This window comes from Pagrus major, chromosome 12 (assembly GCF_040436345.1).
Source record: "Pagrus major chromosome 12, Pma_NU_1.0".
In the NCBI taxonomy this organism is placed as follows: Eukaryota; Metazoa; Chordata; class Actinopteri; order Spariformes; family Sparidae; genus Pagrus; species Pagrus major.
The window spans coordinates 3,234,668-3,250,441 of NC_133226.1; the positions used below are offsets into that span (position 1 = coordinate 3,234,668).

The window sequence follows — 15,774 nt, forward strand, 5'->3', positions numbered from 1 at the left end:
TCTTGCCCTCAGTAACCACTGATAAGTTTTGCAGTGCTATTCCAAATCAGATCAGATGATGAAGGATTCAGATTATTAATTTAAATGTTTAAATCTGCAGTCTGTCTAATGGGAGTCCTCAATGTATTACTTAATATCAAGAGACACGAGGGGATAAGAAGAACCATGAGGGATGAGAATTATTACACTTTATTTTTATGGTTACTGACAGACAACAGACAGATGGTGAGTTATGTTACAGTAGGACGTATTGCTAAGGTTATGGTGAACTGTCCCTTTGGTCTCCATCAAAAAAGAAAATCTTCGTGAAGATTCAGAAAAAGTATAGATGGACAGGGTGAGCTCTCCACTTCATTTTGAATGGGAATAACTCTACATGACTATCATTGAACTACAGCAAAGCCAGTCAATGAATGATGGATGATGTAGTGCTTTATGTGTCAGACAGCAGCCTGGTCACAGTGGAACACAGGGCCAAAATCTACTCAACCTTTTACTGCTCATTTAAAAAGCTGCTTGTATGTTGAACAGAAAACATGAGCCAGTTTCTACGAACTCTTGTTCCATCCTCGCTCGATATCCTGCTGATATTCTGTTAACTATTTGAGTTAATTGTGCAATTTCTCAGTTAGTCCTTGGCTTTATTGTTATGCATTGAATATGAAATATAATATCCATAAAACGTGGCACTTAAGCGCCTTTCACATTTGAACTCCAGACAATATTCAGAGAATCAGATCAGGACCACACAACAGGAGATTGTCCGTGTCAGACGTGTTCACACATGGTGGTAGTACTCCATATGGTTTGAGCGAGGGGTGGCACTAGGAAGGAGGCTACAGACTGCTCTGTTTTTGCTTTACTATCAATACTACATGCGTGTGGATGTATCCCAAATAGAAACAAAAAAGTGGAGAGTAATATACAGGCAAGCAGAGAAGAGTACGAAGCAGCTACACTCCGTCCCACCGTAGAAACAGAGCTGCAGCATTTTGGAGAAAGAGACTGAGCGGGGAAATATTCTGGGCAGATGTTTTGCTGTACTTTGACGATGAGCTGTTTAAATGCCATTTTAAATGTCCCAGTGCATGTTTGAGTATGTGTTACAATGTGGAGGATCACGCATCGTCGACATGCCCGTTCACTGGCTGTGAATTCACCCCAGTCAATTGTCTGCTCTATTCAAACATGTGGCTCACCATGGACTTAGGACTAGGGAGCTGGCAGGGTAAAGTCTGGGGCAAATAATGCGGACATTTGTGTTTAAACATACAGCTCCTCCAGGTAATATCTGAATAAATCCAGAGTTACAATACATATGTGAAGGGGGTTTTAGTCAGGGCTGGTCAGTTTAAAATTCCCATAAAATACAGCTAATGGAGTGCATAGTTGCATGTTTCCCGTAAAAACAGGCAGCAGCCAATGGTGCGGAATGTAGGTCACGTCTCGCCCCACCCTCCAACCACCAAGTCGCCGATGCTACCTCTCCTCGGACTGGCATCTTCCAGTGAACATGGCCGCACTGGGGACATAACACAGCCTTGGTGCTAAATACAGTACCAAGGTGGTTATCTCGCCAGATTTGGCTCTTGCCATCACAGGGCTGAGTCAGCGAATAGGACCGCGTACCATGCTAACCAGATAGCGGCAGCTAATGTTACATTTAACAGCAAGAAAGCTACCAGTATCTGTCAGCCAGGTAGCTCCAAAAATAAACTCCATACTCTAACTGGCCTCTGTCGTCGTTCTTGGAGCCCAGTCTGGAGGTGTTCATTTAGAAGTTTCTGGTTATTGGTACATTTGTAGTTTATTTAGCAAGAATCAAAGCTATCTGTCCAGAGTTGCTCCAGGCAGAGTAGCAGAAGAAAAATCATCAAATATTTCCTCCATAACACATTTTTAAAGATTTTGCAGGAAGTTACAAACTTTAAAACACCATTATAAATACTTACAAATGGCTTTTTTTGCCACAGTTGGGCCCGATACTGGCATATAGGTGAGATATGGAGCAAGATGTGAACAAAATACTTAAACAGCAATTTTGACTTCCCTTAAGGGAAACAGATTGGGAACCACTGCACCACAATATAAATTGCATCAATTTTACACACACAATTTGGACACAAATGGTGGAATCTAAATACAGTGCACTAGGTAAAAAATTAAAAATGATATATACACCTGCACGTCATCTTATTTAACAGTTGAAGCAGTTTGTCTGCATGTAATCAGGCACATTCAGCAAGTGCCCCAAAACCACATGTTTACATTGAAATGACAAAGTCCTCTAGAGGTCACACAAATCATAACGGGAGCAAAGGAGGAAGTCAGATTACATCTTTATAGAGTGACAGAATCCATGTAGGGAAGAGGTTGGGGTTGATGGATGATGGAACAAAATATTAGGATTAAACACGGGAGACCAACCCCTTAAGTTCATAGTAAGAATATAAAGAATATATTAGATAAACAGTTATCCTAAAATTAAGTATGTTAATGTAACACATTGAGGCATAGCGTAGTAGTGTAGACCTTATGTTAATGTACATGTGGTGCCTATATAGGGCAAGATAAGAGTCAGTGTCAGTGAGGGTCCATGGCCTTGTTGATGAGGCCAGCTGCAGTCTTTTGGTGTGTGGTTTTGGTCCTGATGGACCATAGCCTCCTACTGGACTGTCTCAAAGAGATTGTGTGATTGACAACAAGCCTCCTCCACACGCAGCTCACCTTATGTTGTAAAAATGGAACCCAAGTGAAAAATTCATAAAATATAACACTTCTGATGAAGAAAGTCCACAAAGCTGACACATGAGAGAGAAAGAGAAAGACACGGGGCGGGGCAGGCCAGCCGGTGTGCAGTAAAGAGACCAGAGGTAAAGAGAGGAAGCAGAAAATTAAGTATAGAATTAAAATGCTGAAAAAAGCTAAAAGAGAAATGGTAATGTAGCCTGTTCTTTCATTTTTTGGCAAATATACCCCCTGTCAGCAGTGCTATGTTGTCTATCTCAGCTGAAAACGGAGAAATGTCTGGACTGAGTCCTTCATGAGTCATGTTCCCAGATTCAAACCCAATGTTAATAGGGTTGATAACGTTAATCAGGGAAAAGGAGTTGTTACCTCAATGAGAAGTTGGAGATGTGCAGTCTGTCGCCTGCAGCTCTTCATCTAACAGCTCGTTCTTGCTCCATTACTCCCACAGACTGTCTAAAACTACTTCCTGACATATTGTATTTCAAACTGATCCTCTGTCAACATATGCCAAAATGTACCGTTGTTTTACTCTGTAGAAACATTTTTGATGAAGGATAGTGGTATATGCTAAACTCACAGAGTGTACTGCTTCTCAACCTTTGCTCTGTCTCTGAATAAGGTCTGCCCATCGAGTGCATCAACAGCTTGATCCAAGATGTTGTGGTAGACAGGTCTCTGTAAAGATGTGGGCACAACAGTATAATAGCCTTTAAAACCAGGAAAATACAACTTGTATGCCATATTATGATATAACAATATCCAAAACCTAAGACAATATAACATCTAATTTCACAATCATGATAAAATAACAATATATCGCCCCACCCTAGGGTTAATGCTTTAACAATATAGACATTTACAAAGTACAATGGCTAACATCATTATAACTTTTATTTTGAAATATTCCGATGTGGAAAAAATGGGACGTGAGTGTATTAGATTGAATATTCTTGAAAATAATGAGTAGCATCGGGTGTTTGGAGGCCATGTTTTTAAATTGGATCTATTTCCCTCCACTCTGTAAACACTATACTCCACATGTGTCCTGACAGTATTTACAGTATGGTGAACTGGAGCAACACTTGTAGGTTTTTGTGCTCATTAAATTTGAACATGACCTTCAGGTAACTGCTCTGCACTCTGACAGTTGCATTCTGATAAAAATACATTTACAAATACACTTGGCTGCAATCCCCAATAGATTTCAGGCAGACATCAGCCATGTCAACACCATAATGGTCCTCCATCTGCTCCAGTCTGAGCGTCTGCTCGACCAGTTGCTAAATCTGGGTCAGCTCCTTCTCCTGCGGTGGTCTCATACAGGTTGCAGCAGCTTGTATTTTTTATTATTATGTAAGCAGTCTTGTGATTCCTCCATCTTTCTAATTATACCCTTTGCATTAAATGCATTGTTTTACAAATATTTCTATAAGTACAGATTTTGATTTTATGAACAACAGACACACAAATATTTTTTGTTGAATTGTTACAGTTTTAGTAAACATCTTTAATAAATGTCTTTATTAATGATTTTTTCTGTATCAGAAATATCTCCTTTGATGTGGCTAATCATAGACAAATCCCACCCCAGTTGTTGTATAAAAAGCTTGAGACATTTTTGCTTGATGACAACAAAGACAGAAAACATTGTGAAATTAGGAAATCCTGCCCTCTGTAACCCAGGCTGTACATACACTTGCGCATACATTTGTCACACATGCAAGCACGTGTTGCAACCGAAATGGGGCCCATATAGCGCTATTTCTAGTAGAAGAACTCCACAGGTCACCATGATGTTTGCATGTGGGCCTGCAAAGCCCATTAGTACATTGATATTGGGCTACACAAGTGAAGTTGACTTGATTAGTTGCAGTATTGAGATACTAAGATACGACCATTTAAACTGGATACTACATCCACTGTATTTCTTGTGTTATAATAACCAGTGCTGGATGCCATCAAACAGATTTAGACTCATGTATTTATATTTGGCCATACTTTTGATGCCACTGCCATCACTGAAGACAGCATGAAGTCACAATTTAATAGAGGAACTTATTTTAGCCTTCAAATGAGTTTCTTTTTAGGGAGAAAGACATTAGAAAATATGAGATGGATCTCAGAATAGTTTGTTTCATTCTTTAAAAACACTTCAAGCTTTAATAACCCCTGGAGTATTCAGTGCTTTTGGAAGTGAACAAGACATGAAGCTGTGAATGCTTTAAGTTTATGTCAGTTTTAAATTATAACAGACTACATTTGCATGGATCTCCCATTTCCCCCTACAGGCAAACTAAATTAAGTCATATTTTACTAATAACTGTTGCTCAGTTAAGGTTGATTACGGGGGGATGGCCTGTTGGTTCAGATAAAACAGATCACATCACTGAGTATGGGCTGTGCCACAGATGAATAAACAATATTATGTGGAAAGTAATTGTTTCTGCATTAACTCATGACCTCATAATGAATGCTTCAAAGACACCCTTAGTGATTTCTAATCTGGCTATAGCTAGAGGGGCCAGAAAGCTATTTGTCACCCCTTCACAGCCTGAATTAGAACACTAGAATAAGTATAACTTTGCAAACCTGTCAGCATTTTTCAACGTGAAAGATTACCAACAGAAAATCCTTGGACTAAATTTGTAAACTCTGAATATGCTGCACAAATCATAAACATATTCTAAACTTTGTTCAAGACCCCTGCCAAAATTTAGTCTAGAGACTAACTTGCTTGTTATTAATCTATGCTACAGCATTTTTCTTCTCCATGCATAGTTGGTGGAATAAATTTGTATTGTCTTGATAAATGTCACTGACTGAAATTCTTTGTTTACCTTTCCAGGCAACATCAACATTCAAGCAACTTGATGGAGATAACTAGAGCAGTCCCTTTAAGATGACACGCACAGACCCGCCTGACATACTGTTATCAACTGTGCATCAAGATATAAAAGTGGTCCCCATTTCTTCACACTACAAGTCCTTGCAACCCTCCAAACAATGTGATTCTATAAATTACAGCACACTGGAGGACAGTAAGAGCAAAGTAAATAAGAGGCACTGCCGTACCATTGACTATAAGTCATTGGAGTACCCCAAATCACAAAAATACTCAATGGAGTCCCCATACAGGAAGGCTGACAGGCATGCAGCTAACCCAGATGTTGCCTGGAATGCCTTGGGCCGCCAGCAGAGATATCGCTTTTCAGCTCCGGACATTTTCAGCCATAGGTTAACCCCTCAACCAATGGCTGCAGATATGGCCAGTGAGGTAGTTGTCCCTGAACAGAAAAGAAGGACCAGGTCAAAAAGTGCCCCTCGGGTCCAGACCAGTCTCACCCCTGTGTCTTTTGAAGGGTCCTCAGCATCGGGAAGGAAGGGCAGGGAATCACAAAGGGCTCCAAGAGACTCTCGCTGGAGGCCAGAAGTATCACCGCGTAGGGAATCCTCCTATGCAGCAACAAGGGCTCATATGCATGAAGTCCATCCGATTAAGTTGCAGCCTCAAATGGGTGACAGCGGTAAATATTCACCTCACTATGGTGCTGATAATTCTGAGGATGGGGGGCTCGATAAACCAGCGCTTAGTCCTCATGTTAGGTGTCGGGTGGATATCAAACCTGATGATGGAGCATTGCATCATTCAGGACGGAAAGAGGCTACACCGCAAATGGACATACCCTGGCAGAGGCACCACAGTGGGGGAAGTAGGAGTTTGACTGTGCCACGCCATTTTTCCTACTCTAGAACACCAACTCCCACTGATTCATTAGGTACAGAGAGCAGGCAAGCTTATCAATATTCCCGCAGCATGCCAAATAGCTACATACAACCCATGGAGATTCCCTTGCAAAGAATGCCTTCATCAGGTGATTACTATGGAAGGGAACGTAGAGCTCATTCCAGTCCTAATGTGCCAACCAAGTTTTTTTATGCGGATGACCCAGGGAGATATGTTACTACTGCCCCTCCTCAACCAAGTTCTTACTTTCATGATGAACGTTACACACCAGGACAAACATATACTCCAAAAGTGCAATATGTGCAAGATCCAAGGACTCGAAGGGTACATGCTGTAGCTACAAGACCTTATTATCCTGAGATGGAGACCTATCCATACTCTGTTCAGTCAGGGTATCCCAAACCTTATGCCGCAACTGAACCAGGGCCATACATCATACAGACACCTCCAACAAGAATATTTTATGGGGATGATCCAAGATCTTATCAAATACAGACTGCTCCACCAAGATTTTATTATTCCAGCGACATGTATGCAATGCCACCAGAGCATCATATCCCAGCAAGGGCGTATTACACAGAGGGCCGAAGACATGCTAGAGTCATTCAGGCGCAAACAGATGACTGGTATGGCTCAGATGCATCTGGTTATTCCACCAATCCTGCCTCTTACGTATCTCAAGTCACTCCAACCAGAGTCCGTCAAGACCCTGTGTTAACACCCTGGTATGCGAACCCATGTGTGGAACCTCAAAGAATTGGCACAGAATCCAAATCTTACTCAAGGTCCTGGGACAATATTCTTAACTCTCGTGTCGAGAGGGAACAACCTCTTCCTGTACAGCGGGGTCAGAGCTATGATGATCTCCTTGAGTCAAGGAAGCCTGCAGCAGCCACAGGTGACAAACCACAACCAGTGGTAGTCAATCTCTCCAGTTCACCAAGACGCTATGCAGCCTTATCAATGTCTGACAACTCTCTAATTGACAAAAGCCCAACAGAGACATCAAAGAGCACTCCTGGTAAACTCTGGTTTGTGACTCCTGAGATAACAATCACTGATAATGACATTAGACCAGGGAAACTTAATAAGGCTGAAGGACGGTCTGCCAGTTGGGACATTCTTGACTCCAGAAGCACTGAGGGCCCAGAACTGTCTCAGCCTGACTTTCAAAGCTCAACCAAAGAGAAGACACATGACAATGCCTCACTACAGCAAAGCCTTGAACAACTTGATGAGCTTTTGGCAGATCTTGTGACTGATTATAAGCCACCCAGTAGGAGGGCAAGTGAGGACATTCTGGATCAACTAAAGAAGTTAATTGATGAGGAAGAAGCAGTATCTCTATCCAGAAAGAGCTCAAGGGCAGGTACAGAGGAACCACCTCCACTTGACAAGCAGCCAACCTCAATAAGAATGAATCCTGATGCTTTTCGAGACATGGACAGTGATGCAATGAAGAGTGCAGATGAGTGCTCTCCAGATCAGAGCCCAGATGAGGATGATACAATGATGTGCTCTAACAACAAATGCCGGAGGACAGAGACCCTATTCAATGCTTGCCTATATTTTAAATCCTGCCACAGCTGCTACACCTACTATTGCTCCCGTAACTGTCGCAGGGAGGACTGGGACATTCATAAAGAAAGCTGCCTGTATGGAAGAATTGGCAGCACATGTCGTCACATTATCAAACACTGCCGGGAGACCGTTGAAGTCCACAAAGCCTTCTCCCGTATTGCCAAAGTTGGCTACCTTTCTCGAGGTAGAGGAGTTCTCTTTCTTGGTTTTCCAAACCCTGCATCATCCAGCAACTTCCTGCAGTATGGCCTGGATAGTCTACTTATGTCTCCTACATACCTGTCCCTCCGAGAGCTTGAAAGCTTCAAGGACAACCTAGGGGAGTACTGTAAAGAGCTGCAGGAAGCTGGTAAAGAGTACGACCCAAATGAATGTTTCATCTTGAATGTATCTATTGCTGTTGGTGACCAATTACCTGAAGGGCCATCACCAAGGAACCAAGCTCCAACTGTCAGAAAATATGCAAAGGTAGCACTGGCTTCCTTCAGCCCTGAGAGAAAGGTTCACAAGAAAGAGAGTGACATGGAAACGCTGATCCTCACTCCACCCCCAGGAACAGCAGATATCGACAAAGAGGGAGAGGAAGGCAGGAAAGCTAGGGAAATCTGTTTCATCAATATACAGCGGGAGTTAAGGATTCGAGGGGTTTTCCTACGCCATGAATACCCACAGGTATATCAGCAGCTCTGTGAGTTTGTGGAAAGTAACAGAAGGTTTACACCCACAACTATTTATCCTATTGATAAGAGGACCGGTAAACAGTTTATGTGCATGATTATGGCTGCCTCTGAGCCTAGGACTTTGGACTGGGTAGGCACCCCTCATCTCCTTGATGACATTATTTAAGTGCACCTTTTGTTGTAAATATATATATGTATAGAAATACATATATATTGTTACACATATTTATATATCAATCCAATTACAAACATTTGTAGACGAGTATTTTGTTATCAAAATTAAATATATTCATGTCTGCTTGGTCAGTATTATTCTTTTTCAGAATATTTCCTGTCAGGTGCAGAATCAGTACAGTGCATTATTTATTTGAATCTTTTTAACCAGTACATACTTTTTATCCACCACAAGTCATTTATCTGTATTGTGGTCATTTACTGCAACAACACATTCCCTGTGGTAGGGATTACCTAAACTGACATTCTGGTATTTTGATTATTTCAAATGATTAGTAATGTTCTATGTTCTTCTAAACTTAGCCTGTTAAAATGAGAGAGTTTATGTGAGTGTGTACAACATGACTATTTTTCATATATGTCTTTAATGGTATGTCAGGCAGAAAATATCGAACATTATTTTCTTAGCTACGTAAATACTTTCTATGCAAAGTTGCTTCATAAGTTAAGTACCACATTCCTGTAGAAGGAGATGTTCCTGTTATAGCATATTAAATTAAACACATCTGTAAAGAAAGTTTTTGTTTACATTGAGATCAAATGTTGAAAGTTTTAGTTGCAACATAAATCCTCATCATAAGAAAATAATGAAAACAGAAAAAGAGATAGTTGTGTGACTTGAAACGTCTATAAAAAAAAAACAGACACGACATCTTGTTGTTGCTTAGGTAGGAAATATCTTCTGAAAGTTAATGTTTACCTCTTTGAGGCTGATGATGTACTTTGGTGGAAGGCTACATTCAGTAGTTCTTTCATTGTGCACTGCAGAATTACTGGATTACTACTAGACTTGAAAGCAACGCCCACAATGGATATTAATATGGTGCCAGTTACCAGCAGCACAGTAGGTGTTGGCTTGTACTGTTCAGTTTTAAACACTGTGAATAGTGAGAGTTATCTAATACAAAACAAAACTTGGTATAATACCAATAAATCATGCAATTTCCTATAACGCTGAAGTTGATGAGTTGTATTTTTAGATATATTTACAAATAAAAATATATGAATTAGCAGCAGGAGTTTTTGTCCTTAGAACAAGGTGAGCCAGATTTGGCACAGTAGCTATATGGTACATAAATGCTTGAAAAAGACTTAGTTGTGTATTTGTGCTGCACTACGTTTATTACATGTGTGATTGATACTGTCCTTTTCGGTTTCAGCAAATCACAATCATTGCATTGCTCATTGGTTGCAGAAGTTTAAGCACCATTTATCAGTGCAACTTGGCCATGTTGCCTCATCCCTCCAGATACATTCATTACTTGATCTAAGTTTTTTAGTGTCCTTAATACCAAATTTCCTGACAGCATACTGTTGATGATTTGAAACTTACATTTCAGTTTTTAAAAAACTCAGCAGTTAGCTGGAACATATTGTATGTTATGTTAATATCCAAACTATTTAAACATTGTTTGACTGACCTAATTTGACAAATGACTGAACAAATCCAGAAGATGTGAAGGAGCATTTGTCAATCAGTAAAGGTAGAATAAGCTGTTTTCTCCCATTATTAATCATTGTTCTCCATAGGAACTCCCTCCCTTGTGATATCTCTTTCCTTAGAGTTTGTAAGACAAAGTACAGTGAAACTTGAAGCACATATATATTTGAAAATCTGTTTCACTGAGTTATACTTGTTTGGCTGAAAGGACGTGCTGTACAGATTCAGTGAAAAGTTGCTGCATGTGACTCTTTTTCTATGTTCTAATCTCATTTTAACATGACATTGATGATAGTAACTTGCTTGATGAATGGACTTGTGAAAGTGAAAACTACTATGCTGTGTAAGAAAATAAATTCATTTTCCATTTTTGTCAGTCATTCAAGTTAAAATAACGTGTCAATGGCAATGAAGATGAGACCTCACTAAAATGTCTAGTAATCTTGTATTTTTTTATACTTTCAACATATGTGTCTGAGTGTGTCTATTTATAAACCATATCTAATAAATGGAATGGGAACTCTGCCTGCTGCTCTCTGCCTTTTCTTTCGGTGAAGTGTTGTGTCTGTCCAAGCATATCAGACTGTCATGTCTTTCATATTTCTTCAAAGGGATGGAGGTGTAAACATGATGATGTCAGAGGGGTGAGAGGTGTACTGTTTGTACATGGAGGACTTAGCGTGATGATGGAAAATGTTTCTAATTTTTAGATGAGAAAGGGAAATAATGGGAACACTAAGAAATATTGATGTTATTATCCCAATACATTTTCCTCATAAAGAGTGAAACATGACATATTATATCATATACATATGCATACAATTAAATCAGTCCAATTAAATCAATTCAATTAAAAATGGAGCCAATCCAAACATCGAACATACTGTATATATTGTTATTTATACACATAAACACATAGTGCATCTTTTGAATTTGCGTCTGGTGAATGTAAAGGGCAGCAACATGATGGTGATGATAATATGGTTGGCATCTTCATATTAAAAGTTAAAAGAATGGTATTAAAAGAAACACTGTCCATCAACATCAACACAGAGTCCAAACACACTCCGCCTGTCAAGTGCAACAGCTTGAGCCGGGTTGTTGTGTTGCAGACAGATGTGGGCACAACAGTTTCTGATTTCCTGTTGTCTGACCAGCCTGAGACCCATTTGTCCATGTTCTTTTCCTGCTACCATAAGCATAAGCCAGGAGCAGCCTTAAATCCAAGCTGGATTAGCATGGCTCTTATCCCAACTCTTTCTCTCCTCCCTGGGGCAGTCCGGCCGGTCAGGTTGGATCGTCAAAAGATACCGCGGGCAGAGACCACAGTCCAGTGTTCTTCATCCAAAACATACGGTGTCTTCATCAATGCTGATTAATTTATTTCTGTCATAGACACTATCTGTTTCAGCAATTAAGAGAAATTAAGAAAAAATAATAGTTAAAAAACAAAAATGCAGAAAAATCTATAGAAGCTACAGGCCACTGCACCTGCATGTGCCGCCTTTGTCATAGTTACATCACAAACCACCTCTTGATGTTGAAGGTTTATTACAGGACATATACAAATTATCAGGCCAGCGATTAGAAATTATGAATGGGGGACAAAATTTTCCAAAATGGTCCCCTCATCCACGCTCATTCGGCACCACCACCACCCATCATAGCTCTAATTAAAAAAATAATTAAACTGAATCAAGATATTGGTCAAACTGTGTGCAGAGTGGAAATACAATATGGTTGTCAACTGAAATGATGATAATAATATAAACAGAAGCTTACAAATCTCTCAGTGGATCTGGTCTGCACAGGGATACTCAGGTTTTGCTCAGTCACTGGTGATATCAGAGGACAAGTCTTACTTTTGTCCTGCTGACTTTAGGAACCATTCACTAACTGCAAGTACAGTGTTAAAACAGATTCACTATAGTCCTATAAGGGCAGTGCAGCACTACAGTACTCATTTTGCTTCACATCAGTGGCAGTTCAAGTGTTCTGACGGCACCATTTCACATTAACGGAGTGGGTTATCAGATGACGAACTGAAATGCATTTAATGATAACTATAAATATATTTATCATGTGATACATATAAATTGTATTGTTTTATTTTATTTTATTTTGGAAAACATTTGTATAGTAGTCAACGGCAAGAGACAAATACAAGATAGGAAAATACCATTCGTTTCTGTGTAAAACTGCTCAGTGAACTACATCATCTTGTTAAATATACGTCACCAAATATTTTGGTGAGTGTTAAAAGAGACAATGTCACTAACGTGACTGTTGGGTGTGTAGTCTTTCTAATCATGTATTTTCACAGTCTTGCTCAGTCTTATACTTAGGGGTTTAAAATGTATCTATTAAATTGACAAACATCATATGTGTATTTCATGGCACAATTCAAACATGGACAAAAAAATATTTGTCTCTCCCTATTTACTACTGTGCATACTTTTTCTGAAATAAGGTTCAGTGGTGGTCCACTGATCCGGGAGGTCCTGTTTATTACATCCCATAATGTAAATGTGTCAGACTGGACAAATGTACAAAGATAAATGACTGCTTGTTATCATGATAGCAAAGTTCTGTACCTTTGTCACATGAGCAAGTTCCATTTGCTTAAGAAGGCTGTGGGAAAAAGTAAAAAGCTCCAGAGAAGATGATGTAGTAAGTAAGTGAAGGTTGGCAGTATTACTTAAGGAGCAGCATTAACACTGAAGGTGATTACAGGGATCAGTATACCTTTTCATACCACTGTACATGGTATGGTATAAATTTAGGTACAAAACCTAAAATTTTCATCTACAGTACCAATCTTCTTTTCTCCTTGTCTGGTTTAGTTTTGTGTTCCCTCCCATCTGTTCCCTTTCCCATCTCTTTCCTGTCTCTCTCTCTCTCTTCAGGGACCTCAGTGGGACTTGATGGAGCCCCAGACTCTGGTCCCTGTTCCATGAATTGACCTCCATCAGTCCTACAACCATGCATGCTCCACCTTTGATTTCTCAAACAATAACTCATTGAACTTCCTCAGACATGGGCTTAGTTACAGATGTGTGTGTGTGTCTGTGTGTTTGTGTTTGTGTGTGTGTGTGTGTGTGTGTGTGTGTGTGTGTGTGTGTGTGCGTGTGCGTGTGTGTGTGTGTGTGTGCGGTGCATGTGTTCACTGAATGTAGGTCATGACAGTGAAAGAATGTAAAGCAGTAAGGGTAAAATAGTGCAGGCCTCATTCCTCTGGCTGGTCATCGAGCCTCTCGGCTCAGCATCTTTTGTGCCTGCTGGCAGTCTGACAGGACTGTGGAGGCTCAGATAAATGCAGCACATTAGTGCACTGTAGTTCATTCAAGAGAACAGCTCAACTGTATGCACAGTCAATGCAAGTGCTCTGAGAACCAACCAGTGAATGTGTGTGTGTTCACACAGAATGTAGGTCATGTGAGTAAAAGGGGTAAGTAGACTGGGCCTCAGAGTTTTGGCTTAGCATCAAGATGGTCCCTTTACTAAACTGTGGGACTGCTGATAGACTGGGCTGGATATGGTTTATTATAATTTTCAATGATTGCAAAGACTTGACTAATTACTCACAGCAAAATATAAACACTTTTGGTTCTGCTCCTGTTAAAGTAAAAGCACTTTCTTTTAAAGCATACATTTGTTAAAATCTGTGTTAGTACTTTATTTATTAATTTCTTACTGCAATAGCTTGATGGGCAGGAATAGCTAAATGTAGCAGTTTATTCATAAAGTTGTCTATATGTAGTAAAGAAATGATACTGCTGAAATAATACTCAAAGACTGACTGAAGTCATGTCCATTATTTTTTTTAATATAATTCAGGATATGCAGTCTCTAGAGGTTGGTGATTTGAACTCGGCACTCCAGAAAAAAACATCCAACGACAGAGAGTGCACTGGAGTGGTCATCAAAGTTGACATTCCAAATCGGAAACTTGGGCAAGATTCAGCAAGCCCGACTTCTTTTTTAATTTTAAGTATGCAGACAACACTGTCTTGATGTCTGGGAGTGCAGTCATGGGTGTACAGTGTGAACAGGAGGGGGCTGAGCACACAGCCATGGGGGGCTCCAGTGCTGAGCACTAACGTAGAGGAGGTGTGACTGTCAATCCAAACTCTCTGGGGTCTGCTTGTGAGGAGGTCCAAAATACAGTTGCAGAGTGTAATATATGGTAATATTTTTTTAAATATAAGGAAATAGGCAATAATTAGTATATTTGTCTGTATATAGAGAATAGATAAGATTTACTTAATAATATATTGCGTTATTAAATATATATATCAGTACATATAATGATGACACTAATTTCATACACACGCCTGTGTCAACCCTTCATGTCACTGTAATATTTAATTACAAGGTGAAAATATTGTCATTACACTGTTTAATTGACACAAATAATACAAAAAAATGACTAAAATGACTTAAAACAAAGGCAGCACTCCTGATTTCTTCAATGATATGCTCTCTCAAAACTGAGAGTTTGTTCTGTAAAGTCACAGATGTTCCTTTAAATACAGCAGCACTGAGCGTTCACTTTCATCATGGTCACGCAGGGCGAGCTCAAACACACCACAGAACTTAACACAGCCTACTATTTCAGACAAGATGTGCCTGTTTTCTTCAACCTCCTCATTGTCTTCTGCAATATTTACTCTACCAAACATGCCAAGATGCACAACATTATCCATGTGGCTCTTAGCTTGTTCATGCTTTTTACTTTTTCTGCAAAGGGCTTTAAATTGGTCATACCTGACTGGATCCATGCTGGTTCAGTTCCAGCTGTTTGAAAAAGGAGGCATGGAAAGCAAAATAAAGCGTCGACCTCACTGCATGCGGTTAGCCACGACTTCTTAGCAAACCAGCCTCATGAAAAAGACGGGGTGTACTGTCTTCCTCTGTCTTGTGCTTGTTGTTTTATTACGATGTCCGGCTGGTCGGGTCCGAGCTTCATTCCAAGCTTTTCCTGCAGTGTTGTCCTCTCAAACAGTTTTGTTTTCAGCGACTAAAGTGAATTTGCTTTCTACATTTCAATCTTTTCTACGCAACTCACTCCATCATACAAGGCTCCTCCAACACTTTACCAACTTCTATGTCATCTGCTCCTATGTCAACCCCTTTTCATGCTGTTTATCTTGGCCTTGGGGTGGTGAAAGTCAGTGTCCAGCAAGCTCCTATCTCTTGTATTACAACACGTGAAGTACACATGTACAACTTATAACGAGGAGCTGTGGCCAAAGATTTCTGCACCTGGGGCTGGAATGCATCACCTCTCAGTAACTTTTTTATTGATGCGCAGCCATTGGTTCATGTTGATCTCCAAAATT

The 15,774-nt window shown here is 40.0% G+C and overlaps 1 protein-coding gene across 1 annotated transcript; it reads left to right on the top strand.

Moving 5' to 3' along the window:
• Positions 1-5,650: 5,650 nt before the first annotated feature.
• ajm1 (apical junction component 1 homolog) lies at positions 5,651-8,923 on the top strand. Its single transcript, XM_073477365.1, has one exon. It carries the CDS (start codon positions 5,651-5,653, stop codon positions 8,921-8,923), a length of 3,273 nt encoding a protein of 1,090 aa, XP_073333466.1.
• Positions 8,924-15,774: the final 6,851 nt, after the last annotated feature.